The sequence below is a fragment of the Schistocerca nitens genome, chromosome 2 (genome assembly GCF_023898315.1).
Source record: "Schistocerca nitens isolate TAMUIC-IGC-003100 chromosome 2, iqSchNite1.1, whole genome shotgun sequence".
In the NCBI taxonomy this organism is placed as follows: Eukaryota; Metazoa; Arthropoda; class Insecta; order Orthoptera; family Acrididae; genus Schistocerca; species Schistocerca nitens.
In genome coordinates, this window is record NC_064615.1 from 868,027,924 (window position 1) to 868,047,037 (window position 19,114).

The 19,114-nt window shown below is 46.1% G+C and overlaps 1 protein-coding gene across 1 annotated transcript in view; it reads left to right on the forward strand.

Moving 5' to 3' along the window:
- Positions 1-18,189, forward strand: part of LOC126235399 (uncharacterized) — a 30,318-nt gene extending 12,129 nt beyond the window's left edge. Inside the window, exon 2 of the mRNA XM_049944121.1 lies at positions 17,937-18,189. Coding sequence (XP_049800078.1) covers positions 17,937-18,189 — 253 coding nt within the window. The remainder of the gene's footprint in view (positions 1-17,936) is intronic.
- Positions 18,190-19,114: the final 925 nt, after the last annotated feature.

The following is a 19,114-nucleotide window of genomic DNA, read 5'->3' on the forward strand; positions in this document are numbered from 1 at the left end:
ACTTACTATAGTACAGACTTTAAGGAGTATCGTACGCCCGAGCGTAGCGTTTACAACCCATGTCCGAGGGAGGACTCGAACCTCCGCCGGGACCAGCCGCACAGTCCATGACTGCAGGGCCTCAGACAGCTCGGCTAATGCCGCGCGGCCCTGTGAGTTAAAAAGTAAAGTCGTATGGTATTGTCAGTTTGGAGAACCAGAATTCAAGTTTAGTCGTCTAATTCCAAATATTTTTATGGCGTTATCTCACTATGGAACCTTTCCTTCATGAAGTGTGTATGTTGTTGTTGTGAAGTTGTCTTCAGTCCTGAGACTGGTTTGATGCAGCTCTCCATGCCACTCTATCCTGTGCAAGCTTCTTCATCTCCCAGTACTTACTGCAACCTACATCCTTCTGAATCTGCTTAGTGGATTCATCTCTTGGTCTCCCTCTACGATTTTTACGCCTCCACTCTGCCCTCCAATTCTAAATTTGTGATCCCTTGATGCCTTGGAACACGTCCTACCAACCGGTCCCTTCTTCTTGTCAAGTTCTACCACAAATTCCTCTTCTCCCCAATTCTATTCAATACCTCCTCATTAGTTATGTGATGTACCCATCAAATCTTCAGAATTCTTCTGTAGCGCAACATTTCGAAAGCTTCTATTCTCTTCTTGTCCAAACTATTTATCGGCCATGTTTCACTTCCATACATGGCTACACTCCATACAAATACTTTCAGAAACGACTTCCTGACACGTAAATCTATATTCGATGTTAACAAATTTCTCTTCTTCAGAAACGCTTTCCTTACCATTGCCAGTCTACATTTTATATGCTCTCTACTTCGACCATCATCAGTTATTTTGCTCCCTAAATAGCAAAACTCCTTTACTACTTTAAGTGTCTCATTTCCTAATCTAATTCCTTCAGAATCACTCGACTTAATTCGACTACATTCCATTATCCTAGTTTTGCTTTTGTTGATGTTCATCTTATATCCTCCTTTCAAGATACTGTCCATTCCGTTCAACTGCTCTTCCAAGTCCTTTGCTGTCTCTGACAGAATTACAATGTCATCGGCGAACCTCAAAGTTTTTATTTCTTCTCCATGGACTTTAATACCTCCTACGAATTTTTCTTTTGTTTCCTTTACTGCTTGCTCAATATACAGATTGAATAACATCGGGGATAGGCTACAACCCTGCCTCACTCCCTTCCCAACCACTGCTTCCCTTTCATGCCCCTCGACTCTTATAACTGCCATCCTGTATCTGTACAAATTGTAAATAGCCTTTCGCTCCCTGTATTTTACCCCTGCCACCTTTAGAATTTGAAAGAGAGTATTCCAGTCAACATTGTCAAAAGCTTTCTCTGAGTCTACAAATGTTAGAAATGTAGATTTGCCTTTCCTTAATCTATTTTCTAAGATAAGTCGTAGGGTCAGGATTGCCTCGCGTGTTCCAATATTTCTGCGGAATCCAAACTGATCTTCGCCGAGGTCGGCTTCTACCAGTTTTTCCATTCGTCGGTAAAGAATTCGCGTTAGTATTTTGCAGCCGTGACTTATTAAACTGATAGTTCGGTAATTTTCACATCTGTTAACACCTGCTTTCTTTGGGATTGGAATTATTATATTCTTCTTGAAGTCTGAGGGTATTTCGCCTGTCTCATACATCTTGCTCACCAGATGGTAGAGTTTTGTCAGGACTGGTTCTCCCAAGGCCGTCAGTAGTTCCAATGGAATGTTGTCTACTCCCGGAGCCTTGTTTCGACTCAGGTCTTTCAGTGCTCTGTCAAACTCTTCACGCGGTATCGTATCTCCCATTTCATCTTCATCTACATCCTCTTCGCTTTCCATAATATTATCCTCAAGTATATCGCCCTTGTATAGACCCCCTATATACTCCTTCCACCTTTCTGCTTTCCCTTCTTTGCTTAGAACTGGATTTCCATCAACGCTCTTGATATTCATACAAGTGGCTCTCTTTTCTCCAAAGGTCTAATTTTCCTGTAGGCAGTATCTATCTTACCCCTAGTGAGATAAGCCTCTACATCCTTACATTTGTCCTCTAGCCATCCCTGCTTAGCCATTTTGCACTTCCTGTCGATCTCATTTTTGATACGTTTGTATTCCTTATTGCCTGCTTCATTTACTGCATTTTTATATTTTCTCCTTTTATCAATTAAATTCAATATTTCTTCTGTTACCCAAGGATTTCCACCAGCCCTCGTCTTGTTATCTACTTGATCCTCTGCTGCCTTCACTACTTCATCCCTCAGAGCTACCCATTCCTCTTCTACTGTATTTCTTTCCCCCATTCCTGTCAATTGTTGCCTTATGCTCTCCCTGAAACTCTGTACGACTCTGGTTTGTCAGTTTATCCAGGTCCCATCTCTTTAAATTCCCACCTTTTTGCAGTTTCTTCAGTTTTTATCTACAGTTCATAACCAATATATTGTGGTCAGAGTCCACATCTGCCCCTGAAAATGTCTTACAATTTAAAATCTGGTTCCTAAATCTCTGTCTTAACATAATCTATCTGATACCTTCTAGTATCTCCAGGATTCTTCCATGTATACAACCTTCTTTTATGATTCTTGAACCAAGTGTTAGCTATGACTAAGTTACGCTCTGTGCAAAATTCTACCAGACGGCTTCCTCTTTCATATCTCTCCCCCAATCCATATTCACCCACTATGTTTCCTTCTCTCCCTTTTCCTACTCTCGAATTCCAGTCACCCATGACTATTAAATTTTCGTCTCCCTTCACTACCTGAATAATTTCTTTTATCTCATCATACATTTCATCAATTTCTTCATCATCTGCAGAGCTAGTTGGCATATACACTTGTACTACAGTAGTAAGCATGGGCTTCGTGTCTATCTTGGCCACAATAATGCGTTCACTATGCTGTTGGTAGTAGCTTACCCGCACTCCTATTTTTTTATTCATTATGAAACCTACTCCTGCATTACCCCTAATTGATTTTGTATTTATAACCCTGTATTCACCTGACCAAAAGTCTTGTTCCTCCTGCCACCGAACTTCACTAATTCCCACAATATCTAACTTCAACCTATCCTTTTCGCTTTTTAAATTTTCTACGCTCCGTAGAACGCCAGTTTTATTTCTCCTGATAACGACGTCCTCTTGAGTAGTCCCCGCCCGGAGATCCGAATGGGGTACTATTTTACCTCCGGAATATTTTACCCAAGAGGACTCTATCATCATTAAACCAAACAGTAAAGCTGCATGCCCTCGGGAAAAAATACGGCTGTAGTTTCCCCTTGCTTTCAGCCGTTCGCAGTACCAGCACAGCAAGGCCGTTTTGGTTAGTGTTACAAGGCAATATCAGTCAATCATCCAGACTGTTGCCGCTGCAACTATTGAAAAGGCTGCTGCCCCTCTTCAGGAACCACGCGTTTGTCTGGCCTCTCAACAGATACCCCTCCGTTGTGGTTGCACCTACGATACGGCCATCTGTATCGCTGAGGCACGCAAGCCTCCCCACCAACGGAAAGGTCCATGGTTCATGGGGGCAATGTAAGTGTATCTACAGGGTGTTTCAAAAATGACCGGTATATTTGAAATGGCAATAGAAACTAAACGAGCAGCGATAAAAATACACCGTTTGTTGCAATATGCTTGGGACAACAGTACATTTTCAGGCGGACAAACTTTCGAAATTACAGTAGTTACAATTTTCAACAACAGATGGCGCTGCAAGTGATGTGAAAGATATAGAAGACAACGCAGTCTGTGGGTGCACCATTCTGTACGTCGTCTTTCTGCTGTAAGCGTGTGCTGTTCATAACGTGCAAGTGTGCTGTAGACAACATGGTTTATTCCTTAGAACAGAGGATTTTTCTGGTGTTGGAATTCCACCGCCTAGAACACAGTGTTGTTGCAACAAGACGACGTTTTCAACGGAGGTTTAATGTAACCAAAGGACCGAAAAGCGATACAATAAAGGATCTGTTTGAAAAATTTCAACAGACTGGGAACGTGACGGATGAACGTGCTGGAAAGGTAGGGCGACCGCGTACGGCAACCACAGAGGGCAACGCGCAGCTAGTGCAGCAGGTGATCCAACAGCGGCCTCGGGTTTCCGTTCGCCGTGTTGCAGCTGCGGTCCAAATGACGCCAACTTCCACGTATCGTCTCATGCGCCAGAGTTTACACCTCTATCCATACAAAATTCAAACGCGGCAACCCCTCAGCGCCGCTACCATTGCTGCACGAGAGACATTCGCTAACGATATAGTGCACAGGATTGATGACGGCGATATGCATATGGGCAGCATTTGGTTTACTGACGAATCTTATTTTTACCTGGACGGCTTCGTCAATAAACAGAACTGGCGCATATGGGGAACCGAAAAGCCCCATGTTGCAGTCCCATCGTCCCTGCATCCTCAAAAAGTACTGGTCTGGGCCGCCATTTCTTCCAAAGGATTCATTGGCCCATTTTTCAGATCCTAAACGATTACTGCATCACGCTATCTGGACATTCTTCGTGAATTTGTGGCGGTACAAACTGCCTTAGATGACACTGCGAACACCTCGTGGTTTATGCAAGATGGTGCCCGGCCACATCGCACGGCCGACGTCTTTAATTTCCTGAATGAATATTTCGATGATCGTGTGATTGCTTTGGGCTATCCGAAACATACAGGAGGCGGCGTGGATTGGCCTCCCTATTCGCCAGACATGAACCCCTGTGACTTCTTTCTGTGGGGACACTTGAAAGACCAGGTGTACCGCCAGAATCCAGAAACAATTGAACAGCTGAAGCAGTACATCTCATCTGCATGTGAAGCCATTCCGCCAGACACGTTGTCAAAGGTTTCGGGTAATTTCATTCAGAGACTACGCCATATTATTGCTACGCATGGTGGATATGTGGAAAATATCGTACTATAGAGTTTCCCAGACCGCAGCGCCATCTGTTGTTGAAAATTGTACCTACTGTAATTTCGAAAGTTTGTCTGCCTGAAAATGTACTGTTGTCCCAAGCATATTGCAACAAACGGTGTATTTCTATCGCTGCTCGTTTAGTTTTTATTGCCGTTTCAAATATACCGGTCATTTTTGAAACACCCTGTAATAACTGTAAGTGACTGTAATGGGTGTGTGTAGCGATGTGTCACACATTATTTGTTCAAAAATACCCGGTCTCCCCCTGAATAAATCGGAGCTGATCGGCAGACCAGTCAGTACAGGGTGACCCAAAAGTCCCAACACATAGTCCTGAACACCAATACGTCAGTGACGCCGCATGAGAATTCAGCGTCATCATGTACTGTTAGCCATTTTGTGATGCAGAGAGCATCTGCGATGTGGGAACTTCAAAAAGTTGGGGGAGATGGTGATTAGTTATCTAGCGCGTTGTTGGTCGACGAAGCCCATTTCACACAGCTGCAGAACCTGGGGTATCGAAAATCCTAGAACTATCATGGAAACCCCACTGCATAACGATAAAGTCACTGTGCGGTGTGGATTTACCACATCAGTTGCGATCACATCCTTTTTTCTTGGAGGAAATGCGGGGTGTAGTTTTCAGACTGTCAGCTTGATGGATGCGAAGTATTTCGATATGTTACAGAATCGCATCATCCCCAGTCTGGCTGATAGACATCTGCTGGAAGGTACGACTGTTATGCAAGATAGCGCTCCATCCCATATTGCTACACATGTATAAGATCTCTTGCACACATCGTTTGACGAGGATCGCGTGCTGGGTCTTCACTTCTGTCGTCCTCGGCATCTGAGGTGGACACCTCAGTTCGTGTGATTATTAGCCTTGGGTTTACCGGAAGTCACAAATCTATGGCGATAGTCTGACCTCCTGAGGATAAAAAAATGGTTCAAATGGCTCTGAGCACTATGTGACTTAACGTCTGAGGTCATCAGTCCCCTAGAACGTAGAACTACTTAAACCTAACTAACCTAAGGACATCACACACACCCATGCCCGAGGCAGGATTCGAGCCTGCGACCGTAGCGGTCGCGCGGTTCCAGATTGAAGCACCTAGAACCGCTTGGCCGCCCCGGCCGGCTCCTGGCGATACTAAAAGATAATATCAGACGGCAGTTTATCGCCAGACCCCCTAATATGCTATACAGTACTGTTCACAACATTGTCGCTCGACAGCAGGTACTGTTGACGAATGACGGCCGACATTTTGGGAATTTGTTATAAAGTACATCGACTCTGGTAAAAAAAATCAGTTGTTATGCTAATTATTTCTTTTGTATCGTATGAAGCACCATCTGTTGGTCAATTTGTGCATTTTTTTGTTTCGGTTAAACCTCAAGTCGTTCCAGGCATGTGTGTCAGTTTTTACCTCTCTATCTACATTATTTCGTGAAGTATTGAATTTTCAAGTGTTAACGGGCTTTTGGTTCACCCCATATAAAAGGAAACGGCGAGCACTGAGTCGTGAGCAGAGAAGCAGTAACAGCGGACAGGAGCACACAGTGCCTTCGAACACGTCTACTAGTCACTGGATGTGACCTGAGCAACAGATCCATCAGACGTTTCAACCCTTCCGAAGCTGAGTAAATCGACTGTTGGCGATGCGACTGTGAAGTCGAAACGCAAAGAAATAACCACAGCCAAACCAAGACGAGACAGATCTCTCACACATTGACGGACAGGGACCGTCCAGCATTGCGGAAGTTGGAAACGAATCGCATGAATTCAGCGGAAGGAATCAATCGCGAGTTCCACGCTGCTTTCAGCAGTCCAGGTAGCACAATGACTGTGCGTGGGGAGTTAGGGGAAAAATCCACTCACTTCTGTAGTAAATGGTAAGCGACACCCTACAACAAAGGGAAGAAGTGCTAGAGGTGATAGCCTATGCAGATGACCTCCTCCTGTTGGTCGGCGGCCGTAGCCGCGAAAACATTGAACCTAAAATAGAGAGTGCCCTAAACAAGTTACAACTATCGTGCCAAAACACCAAAATGACGGTGTCACCGAGCAAGTCCACCTACTTACTACTGAAGGGACAATTAATCCGTAACCCGACTGTACGAATCGAGCGCACGCCGGTTCTTCGGAGACGTGACGCACAATGCTTGGGCATCATCATTGATGAGAAGTGGAATTTTGGGAAACACATCGAAACCGTAACCCAGAAAGCCCTCCAAACACTGAACAACCTCATACCCATAGGACATAAAAGATTTCATCTTCCACCTCATCTCATAAGACTCTATCATAATAGTATATTAACATCGATAGTGGGTTACGGCTCGGGAGTCTGGGCACACAGGCTCACGAGGGATGTGCCCGCCATGACAGTGAGAAGGGTTCAAAGGAACATGATACTTAGATCGGTAGGGGCTTACAGAACATCACCAGGGGGAGCACTACTAGTCATAATGGGGCTTTGCCCCCTGGACATCAAAATCAGGGAGCAGGCTGCAAAGCTCTGGATTAAGAAGGGAAATGTAACAAAAATAGAGATCTTAGGCATTGGGGCAGGGGACAAGGGTGAGATTCGGCAAAGGGGAGTACAACTATGGCAAGAAGTGTGGGACACGGATGAAACAGGGCGCAGGACATACGAATTGATTCCAAGCATTAGGGAACGGCTAAAAAAGAAATACTTTGAACCCACCAGAGGACTAATCCATTTTCTCACTGGACATGGGCCTTACCCGGCATACTTATGTCGGTTCGGGAAAAGGGCCACACCCGCGTGTGAATGTGGTGAACCGGAGGGCACTCCCGATCACGTGATTTACGAGTGCCCCCTCTTCAATGATGTTGCTTCCACACTACGTGACCTACTACCCGACCATGACACATACCACCTGATAAGACAACAAGACACCTTCCAAACACTGAATAGACTTGCCAACGAGCTATCACAAAAAGTGCTAAGAGAATACATGAGGGAACAAAACTAAATAGCACAGATTACGACAAATACGCGCCCTACTCCCATACCGCCTGCGGGTGAATAGGCCGACCCTATAGTCTGGAATCCGCCACGTACGGAATTAGGGGGAGTGGGGAATAAAAACAACCAGGATTTGACAATGCACTGGAGTTGACTTAGGTTAGAACTAGTTAGTAGAAATTAGACTAGAAATCTAGATTTAGGAACCTGCAGCGATTAACATCCTGGCCTGCCCAGTGTCAGGGGCACGCTCATCGGGATTAGCTCGATGGGCAAGGCAATAAAGTAGGTTTGTACATTTCTGACACATCTGTGACGCTGCAGGAAGTAGAACGTAGGGTTAGTTAAAATCTTAGAATTTAAAAACAAATAGGTGTATATAGCTGCCCATTGTAATTAGATTATAGCTGTAGCTCACGACTTACTATATTGTAATTAGCTGCTAATTGTAATTAACAGTAGCAAGTAAGACCCACTAATCAAATAAGGTAGTGAGTTATGATGTATAAATATTATTATTGATGGTAAATAAAGATTTTTTTTTTTACGAAACAAAAAAAAAAAAAAATGGTAAGCGACACTTGAGTTGGTGCGAAGAGCGACGCTTGCCTTTAAGTGTAGCATCCCCAATGATGTGCGGAGAAGGTGGTGTTACTGTCTGGCATTATTTTTCGTGCCTATTGCATTTGCGAAAACGCAACCTGTGGAGGGAAATGAATACATTTTGCAACACTGTGTTCTGTGTACAGCAGAAGAACAGTTAGGAGAATGTGACTGTTTGTGTAAGTATGACAATGCACCCCGTCATGAAGCAGCTTCTGCGAGGCAACGGTTTGTGGACAAAAAGATTCCTGAAATGGACTGGCCTGCGCAGAGTTCCGATCTGAGCCCAACGGAAAACCTTCGGGAAGAGTTAGGAAGTAGAGTTCGGTCCAGAGCGTTCAATGTCACTACCTTCTCTGGCTTCAGCTCTTGAGGAAGAACGGGCTGTTATTTCTTCACAGAGACTTACACCTCATTGAAAGTGTTCGTAGCACAGTTCAAGATGTCATAAAGGCGAACAGTGGACACACCCCATATTAACGTCCACTAATAACCGTCCGGATACTTTTGATCAGACATTGTGTTTGTGTTGGATGATGATGAGAGAAGGGAGAGGGGGAAGCCCAGAGGCAGCACACAGCCTACTTCTGTCGAATAGCACCAAGAGGGCCGCCGAGCCTAACGCTCCCATCCAATGGACGGATCACAATGAACAGTGCCATATGAGATTGTTGGATGTGAGGTCCTACAGTTATGCAAAACACCGTTTTTCTCAGTACCCAAACATGTTTCGGCACCACTGTGCCATCATCAGTGGCTTTTCTTTCTTATTTATTCTGTAATCTGAACATTTTTGTTAAATGATTATAGAATTATGTGCATTTTTAGTTCAAACAACAGATCGTTTCTTTTTGTAAATACCTTTATATATGGTGTGCATGAATTTTCTGGATCATTTGTGTGTTAATTACTACAGGTAGCTTGTCATCTGCATCAAAACGATGTTGATGACAATTTTATTTTATTTATTTATTTTATTTTATTTTATTTTATTTTTTGCTGGGAGTTAATGGGAGTTAACCTATCTTCTAGAATGTATTTCAGTTTTTCGCGATGTTTTCGCGCCGTAAAAACGAATATAAGCGCGAAAACATCGCGAAAAACTGAATTACATTCCAGAAGATAGGTTAACTCCCAGCATGGCGTCCAAGCGACATCAACGCAGTAACTGCGGCGACAGCTTGAAATAACAGCTGCAAATAACAGATGTGCATTCGGCCGGTCAGTGAGCAGGCGGTGTTAACTGGTGAACGCGCGGACATACTCGTAGTGTGTCAACGTTGTTAAGCCACAAATCGCAATGGAGCAACATCGTTAAATCAAGTGTTTGAGACAATTTCCATAACTTTTTGAAGAAGATAAAAGTGTGTACAAAGTTTGTCACACACGCCCCGACTCCCACACAGAAACCAGGATGTGTGAACGCCTTCTATTACTTGACTGAAAGGTAAAACGGGGACAACTGTTTCCTGGAAAAAAAAATTATCCCACGTCTCTACTCTTGGTGGTATCAATACGAACCTAAAGTATCCTCGTACTGAGGAGTGATCGAAGACCCTTTTAAAAGAATAATTTTATTGACAAAACGAAACTTAGTTATAATGAACTGCAGTAATGTTTGTCCCTATGACGTTGTCTGCTGGGGCCTACACGACGAACCCTAGAGTGGTCGGCGGAAGTGTGGAGAGGAGGCTGTTACTAAGCCGGTGCTGCCGGCGTATGACGGCTGACGTGCTGTTGATGCTCACCAGAACGAACTGGGCCGCCGCGCTGAGACTAAACTCCTGGCACCGCCAATTGTAGCGCTGGGACTGAACTGCCGACACGGCCGGATGGAACTGCTGGTACTGCCGAGTTGAGGTGTAGGGCGAAACTCACTGCGCACGGTCCGACGGTGGCCGAAAAAGTCGGCACAGATGGACATTCGTGTGGCGCTAAGAGAGCACGTGACCGGACGCACCAAAATAGTGCCCTTCCCAAGGCGCTCTCAGCTGCGACAGGCACGCTGCCTGTAGGCGAGGTTGGCGCCCCCAGAGGCTGTGGAGGCGACGCGTAACTCGGAGGTTAACAGCCCGGATCCTTCAAGGAAATATCTCGGTGTTTATGAAAGCCGTCTGCGCATGTCTTCTTGCCGGAGCGACTGTCCACACAGCCTGCCTAGTGTGTGGAGGAAACGACTACCTGACGGATACAACAGGACATATTACGAAACGACAAAGTGCAGAAATACACATGGTGTGTCTACGCTTTGACGACACAGCCGACATGCAAGCCAATGTATGGACGTTTTCTGTATTGTACTCAATTGGGGGGCAGAACTGAAGTATTAAAAACCCATCTTAACTTCTCACTGTTTTTTAATGCATTCTTGAAGCTTTTTGGAAATTCTGGAAATTTGTGGTAATGACTATGGGATTAAACTGCTGAGGAGATCGGTCTCTAGGCTTAAGCACTACTCGGTCTAACTTAAACTAACTTACTCTAAGGACAACACACACACGCACATGCCCGAGGAAGGACTCGAACCTCCGACGGTGGGAGCCACGCGAACCATGACAAGACACCTCAGACCGCACGGCTACCCCGCGCGGCCTTTTTTGACTGTCGGGATATAATGCGCAGAAAATAAAGTCTCATGTTTTGGACACAAGTGCCATTCAACGGACCACATGACTTTAAATCACCACACAATTACAAAAAGGCAAATACATAATCCTATATTCATGCCCATAATAGTATTTGGTGGGTGAAAAGCCAATGGCATTGGCCACTTGTAGACCAGGATGAATGAGTAGAAAATAAATATTGATTGACACGTGTTTCAAAAGAGCTATGAAACCGTTCAAAGAAACTAACGTGAAGTGAGCTGCAAAGTATGTCGCATGAATAAATTTGAAAAACCAAACAGGGCAACCCATCTCTCCATAATGTCGGAGGACGTGGCTTTCAGCATAACCATTCACTATCACAAGCGTCTGCGCTAATGGTTTCGGCACGACCAAGCAGGAAAGCAGTGTCTCTTTACGGCAGCAGGCGAAAGCGAAGAGTGCCCCTTTGTCCACAAGCCATACGGGACCTTGCTAACCGATTCTCCGCCTCAAACAATACTACTGCCTGGTTAATCCCAGAGTATAACTGACTTGATTAACTCATACCTCTACTGTTCTCAGACGAAGATAAAGCTACTGTAGGATACGAAAGACCACGTATTGTTTGACACCTGCTATCGCTCAGCGATGGTTGCATGGATACATAGTCATGGAATACCTCCTAATGTCGTGTCGGATCTCCTTTTCCCCGGCGTAGTACAGCAGTTAGGCGTGGCACGGACTCAACAAATCGTTGGAAGTCCCTTGCAGAAAAAATGAGCCATAGTGCCTCTATAGCCGTCCATAATTGTGGAAATGTTGCCGGTGCAGGACTTCGTGCACGAACTGACCTCTCGATTAAGTCCCATGAATATTCGATGGTATTCACCTCTGGCGATCTGCGCGCCCAAATCATACATTTCAATTGTCCAGAACGTTCTTCAAACCAGTCTCACACAAATGTTGCCCGGTGACATAGCACATTGCCATCCGTCAAAATTCCATCGTTTTCTCGGTACATAAAGTCAGTGAACGGCTGAAAATGGTCTCCAAGTAGCCAAACATGACCATTTCCACTCAAAGACTGGTTCAGTGGCACCAGATGACCCAATTCCTTCCATATAAATACAGCCCACACAGTCATAAAGCCACCAGCAACTTGCACAGTGCATTGTTGACAGTGCCACATTCGAACCACACAATCAGCTCCCGACTGAAATCAGGACATACCTGACCGGGCCATGGTTCTCCAGTCGTCTAGGGTCCAACCAATATGGGGACGATCCCAGGAGAGACACTATAGACGACGACTCGTTGCTAGCAAAGGCACTCGCGACGTCGTCTGCTGCTTTAGCCCATTAGTGCCACATTTCGCCGTACTAACCTAATGGACACGTTCGTCGTATGTCCCATATTGACTTCTGTGATGAAAATGTAAATATCGTATGACTATGGCCTCCCGTCGGGTAGATCGTTCGCCGGGTGCAAGTCTTCCGAATTGACGCCACTTCGGCGACTTGCGCGTCGATGGGGATGAAATGATGATGATTAGGACAACACAACACCCAGTCCCTTAGCGGAGAAAATCTCCGACCCAGCTGGGTATAAAACCCGGGCCCTTAGGATTGATTTTCTGACGCCGCTTACCATTGTTTTTTCCGCGCTGACCACTTTATTTATTTGTTTATTTTTGTAGCAATAACCAACATAAACTGCTTCTATCAGTTTTTTAATACAAATATAAGACGATGACCTTTAAAAAATAAAATATTTCTGGGAAACGTAAATAAGTGGTCTTTGTTTTTTACATAATAGTGAAAAAAATCCTGCTTCTGTCAGCACAAAACAATAACGGATCACGTTCCTCTTTTTGGGCGCGTACCTCGCTGATCCCGTTATACCTCGAGTTGGTGTCGGGTACGCCTTCACGTGTGGTGGTGGATCCTTTCCACTGTCCTGGTCCTTTCTTGTTCTGATACTTATAGGCAATAATTACATTTTCCTACCCGGGACACCCCAACTGGGTGGGGGATCAAGAAAGGCACTCCCTAAAAAATTAGCGTAATATGTTCGATATCTCGGATGTCTCATAAGCTGTGAGTGATGTTCTTGTAGTAAGGCCCAAAAGTCGAGCACATTCTTACTGCCGTCTCAGAAAAGATAAAGCACAGTCAAACCTCGAATCCAAGTCACTGCGTTTGTCTTTGTTCGGGGATAATAGGTTATATCTGGGAGAAGTAGTATCAGTGGTTCTATTGCTTGCGGCACCACCAGAAGGAGGAAGGCGATCATTTTTTGGGACCAAACACCATACGTCCGCCGAAGGCCCGCATATCAGGCGATGTTCTTCTGTGTCTGTAACACTGCACTGCGGACACAGTGGCTCGCCCGCCATATGAATTGTATGCAACCCGGAACGAGTCACGTATTTCCCATTTACCACCCGATACCACAGCACGCGAGTTCCCGTATCAAAGTGTGGGTGGTGCACTGTACGTCATACCACTGACCATGTAACTGTTGGTTGGCCGCGCTCTACGGCATTATTCGGCCGTCGTCAAGATGCGATACATATCACGTGCCGTTGCCGTCCTGGTAGTCGGTAGTTCTATATGTGCATAACTGTGTTCCACAAAAAAGGTTCGCATATGGGCAAGCGATGGTGAGATGTGAGACACCGCTACCGGTGCCTAACGAGAAGGTGGAGCCAGTTCGTCGATCAAGGTGCCCGTCAGACTTGTCCGGTGGCGTGTCCACATCTTTATCATCGTGCATACGTAAATAGCCACTGCTCGGTCGCGTACGTGGACTAGTCCAAGACCTCCACGACTACGAGGAAGGGTGAGGGTTTCGTATCCTACCTTAAAAAGCAGACCTGTGCTCACAAAATATCCTAGTGCCGCCAGGATTCGGCGGGCCAACACCACCGGCATAGGAAGAACTTGTACCAGGTGGGGGATACGAGAAGCTAGATAAGTGTTGGCAAAGGTGACCCGTTGTATCATATCCAGTGCCCTTAACCTGTGACTTCGGAAACTCGCACGAATTGTTTGCAGAAGATATCTGTAACTCAGTGCCGCCGTGCGTCGAACGTCTGTAGTGAAGATAATTCCTAGGCATTTCATCTTGTTGATCGGCTGTAATGGTGCTACACTTCGTACCACTCAGCTACCTGGGGCGGACATTTCTGTGGTTATTTCACTTAGCGGTGTTTGTCCATTATTATTAACAAGTCTACGTAAACGCCGTTGCTCGAAGTTTAAAGTGAAGGAGGTGAGCCACTGCTTTGTTCGCGGTGCTGAAATCTGGTGTTTTCGGCACAGTTTTCACACTGTGAATCTCAGAATTCCCTTCTGATATTCGAAGTGGATTGTCCCATGCGTCTTGCTCCAGATACCATTCTGCGTTCAAAGTCTGTTAATTCCCCGCCTGTGGTCCGTCAGCTCCGCCAGTGCACTGCTCTTTTACATCTAGTGTAAGCGATAATGCCGCCATCTATATATGTAGATATCGCTGTCCCATGACTTTTGTCACCTCAGTGTAAATCAAACGAGTGTAAACCTCTCTCCTACTTTTCAAGTTTCTCAGAAGCTCCCCCGACCACGTAGCGAGACTAGTAGTCCTGGAAGAATCTGTGTTGCGGAAAAATGGCTTAACTACAGCCTAGGAGACTGTTTCTAGCTCAGTCTTTCGCTCTGCAGCAAAGTGTGCGCTGAAGCTTGAATCAGGGGGTAAAGATTCATTCTTTAAGCAGATCTCCCATATATCTGATGACTGAAACAGATGTCGATGATAGACACTCATACTGTGTTTGTGCGTTTGCATACTGGCTTATGTTATGCTTGTCGAAGGTCAACTGCCAGTCTTTTCACCAAGTTCTGGTCATGTTCAAATATCCCTGCAATTCATAACGATTCTCTAACGACGTGAGCTGCTTTCGCATCGTGTGTCGTCTCTGAATGGTCTCAGAGAGCTAAATCTTTTGTCTGCTACCTCCTTTCTACACTGATCAGCCAGAACATTATGACTACCGATCGTCCAGGCGACAGTAGCGTCATCTGGTGAGGAATGACTGGTAGTCAGACGCAAGCACGGTGTTTGTAATATCAGTCAACGTGCTGTCCGTGTGTAGAATGGGAAGGCGCGCGATCTGCGTTTGACCCAGGGCAGATTGTAGTGGCTGAGAGGCTGCAGGAGCGTGTCGGAGACTGCACGAGTTGTCGGGTATTCGTGGAGTGCTGTGGTGAATGTCTTCAACACGTGGCGAAACCAAGGTAAAACCATGTCCAGACGCCGTGTGGTTGGGTGGCCACGCCTCACTACAAATGTAGGACGTCGTAGCCTGGGCAGACAAAACAGGACAGGCGGCGAACTGTGGTTTAACTGATATCTATCTGGGATTAATGCTGGACAGAGTGTGAACGCACACTGCATCCAGCCGTCCTAACAAAGGGTCTCCGCAGCCGACAACCCATGGATATGCCAATGTTAATACCACGACATCGGCAACTACTACTGAAATGAGCACATGACCATCGGCCTGGACGTTGGTGCAGCGACAGAACAATGCATAGTCTGATGAATCAAAAAAATGGCTGTGAGCACTATGGGACTCAACATCTATGGTCACTACAACTTAGAACTACTTAAACCTAACTAACCTAAGGACATCACAAAACACCCAGTCATCAAGAGGCAGAGAAAATCCCTGACCCCGGTGGGAATCGAACCCGGGAACCCGGGCGCGGGAAGCGAGAACGCTACCGCACGACCACGAGCTGCGGACTCTGATGAATCCGGAGAGCTTCTTCAACATGCTGATGGGAGGGTGCGAATCTGTAGAATACTAGGGAAACAGTTCTTTTGATGCCTTGTAAGTGTGTGGGTTTTATTTTGTTAAGTTGCGCAATGGATTGATCGAACAAGTACCCTTTGGCTCCTGCAAGAAACAGTTTCCACCTCACTCTACTACAGAAGTCAGACAGACGCTCCTAATGTACCAACAAGAACCGCTTGAAAAAAATTCAGCAACAAATATCTTCTGGAGTCGTCCACTGTAAGGAGAAGACACAAAAATATTCTATATTCTTACATAACTAGTGGGATACTTGGGTACAGGAGTATTGCTAGTTAGTTTAAGAAAAACATTAAACGAACGAAAAATATTATTTATTGAAAAAAAAATTGTGAGAAATCAAGTGAAACTTGTTCTTATAAAAATTAATAAATTTCCGGGTTCTTTTCGGAACAGTAGAGTGCCTCTTATGGATATTAATGCTATTATTTTACAAAGTATTGAAAGGTTCTTTTCTCCTTTTCTTTAAGAATGTTATTTACTCGGCAGAATGGCTGGGAGCCGCTCCTACACAACTTGAATAACTTTTCTAGGTATGGTCAAGGATGTTGCGTGAGAAATGTAGTGGAGTGTACTGTTAGGGAGGACAGATGTTGCTTGCATATGCTGTAGCGCACAATACCGTGAGCTGCGACGACTGCTGCCTGCGTCGCTCGCTGCTGACAAGTAATACAACTATCTCTTTCTATCTGGATTGACCTTCGCCAATCAAACTCTGCCTACACCTTGATGAAGTCAAGTCTCCTATCTGCCCGTAATCTAATAACTATTGGCGTGGCACAGCAGTCAGATAACCAGTCGACCATGATTCCACTCAATACTTGCTCACAGGCCTGTAACTAGTACTCTGTCCGTGTTCACAACGCAAAATAAGTGTGTCGGCCAACACAGTGAACAATGCTTAATCGCGAGCGACTGAATATAGAGTGTCACTCCGATTCGCTAACGACAGAGGTGCTCTCCCAGTGAAGTACTGAGGAGAGACTTTGTTCCTCGCTCTTTGCGTAAACGTACGAGCGCATTTGCTCTCGTTACGTGTTCCCGCTCCAAGAGCGACAGCGGAACGGCCCCTTTTTCTGGAAAAGTTGCAAGGGTATATCATTCGTTGCCTTCCCCCACTCCTCTGACTGTTTGCGTCAGAAATATCCCGCCAATCAACGTTGCTCTTTTAAATGGCAGAATGTCGTTTCGTTTAAGTCGACCAATGCGGAAATCTGTAACATCTCCATTAGGCGTATACTGTTGTCCTGGTATAACTCTGTAACTACGCAGTTGGTCCGTGGAAAAATGCGTCATCTGGGCGCTCCCACACAATGTAGCGGAATTTGCTTTTAAGACGAACATGGGAATCGCTGTTCCTTCGTTCCGGCAAAAGCTGTCTTCTCTCTGGGCGGTCGCTTCGGCCGAAGTAGGTATGTTGTTGATGGTTCAAATGGCTCTGGGCACTATGGGACTTAACTTCTGAGGTATGTTGTTGACCCAGCCCTCTGAAGGGACAGTCTCCCAGCGGGTTGGTTTCTTCTGTAGAACGAAAATTCCTGTGGCCGTCATGTTGTGTACGCCAGCCTCGATTTTTCCAACCTCAGTGCGCACTTGCGATTTACTTATTAGATATGCATATCACTTACATTAATTCATACAAAATTGACTCTACCTTATCGAGTTTGGGATGAATGAAGCGTCTTGATGTGCAGAATACGATTGTGAGGACGGAATATGTAAGAAATGAAGGTCAGGAGACCACGTCACCTTACAACCTATACTGCAGGATGGAGACAAGCTGGCTCCATGGGCCTAGCGGAGCTCGTGCAAGGCACTGTGATGGCCAAGCAGTATCGTACACGATTTTCAGACCAGTGGTTGAGGATGACACGGTGGTCGATTGTACGTGTGTGGCCGGAACGGCGGAGCTCTGCTTGCTACCTTCCCTACACCTTGTTAGAATCGTGAGAAATATGAGCAGCCTGCTGGGAGTATGCTTCCCCTCGTTAGCGTCGCCGGCAGCAGTGTCAGGGGTGGCCACCCTGTCGGACAGCAGACAGCAGACAGAGCGGCCTCGGAGGCGGCGGTCCGCCGGCCCGCTGGCTGTGGTCGGGCGCTTGGCGGGCCGCCCGACCGCAGCGGGCTGTTGCGTTATTTACGCCAAACTGCGGCCGGCCGCGCCTGGCCGCGTGCATTACGGAGCGCCGCGCGAGCTGAGTCGGCAGCTAATCGTCTCCGGCACGCCGCCAGCCGGCCTGAATAATACAGCAGCCCGCCGACGATGATCTCGGCGCCCGCCGCTCGTCAGCCGGACGTTCCCCTACGCGGCCGGTGGCGGCCCTCTGCCAAATACCGCCTGCCCCGTCTCGCCTCCATTCCGTTTTAATAGCCCACACCCTCCGCCGCCGGCGAGGCGAGAAAAGTCCGCCGTATGAATCTTTAAATCCTCCTTTACCGGAAATTCTCTTTGCCGTCGGATCTCTGATGAACTGTTGAATAGCGGCAGTCCGAATAGTAATTGCAGGTCTACTTCTGAATGCGTGAACATCTGGCAATGAAAAGACGAAAGACGAGATCGTAATACTGTGTATCGTCTACCTGTATTGTTACGAAATGATTTGTTTTAGGTTATGAGTCTTGTGACTGGCATATCACCACTGGCCATTAAAATTGCTACACCAAGAAGAAATGCAGATGATAAACGGGTATTCATTGGACAAATATATTATACTAGAACTGACATGTGATTACATTTTCATGCAATTTGGGTGCATAGATCCTGAGAAATCAGTACCGGGAACAACCACCTCTGGCCGTAATAACGGCCTTGATACGCCTGGGCATTGAGTCAAACAGAGCTTGGATGGCGTGTACAGGTACAGCTGCCCATGCAGCTTCAACACGATACCACAGTTCATCAAGAGTAGTGACTGGCGTATTGTGACGAGGCAGTTGCTCGGCGAACGTTGACCAGACGTTTTCAGTTGGTGAGAGATCTGGAGAATGTGCTGGCCAGGGCAGCAGTCGAACATTTTCTGTATCCAGAAAAGCCCGTACAGGACCAGCAACATGCGGTCGTGCATTATCCTGCTGAAATGTAGGGTTTCGCAGGGATCGAATGAAGGGTAGAGCCACGGGTCGTAACACATCTGAAACGTTACGTCCGCTGTTCAAAGTGCCGTCAATGC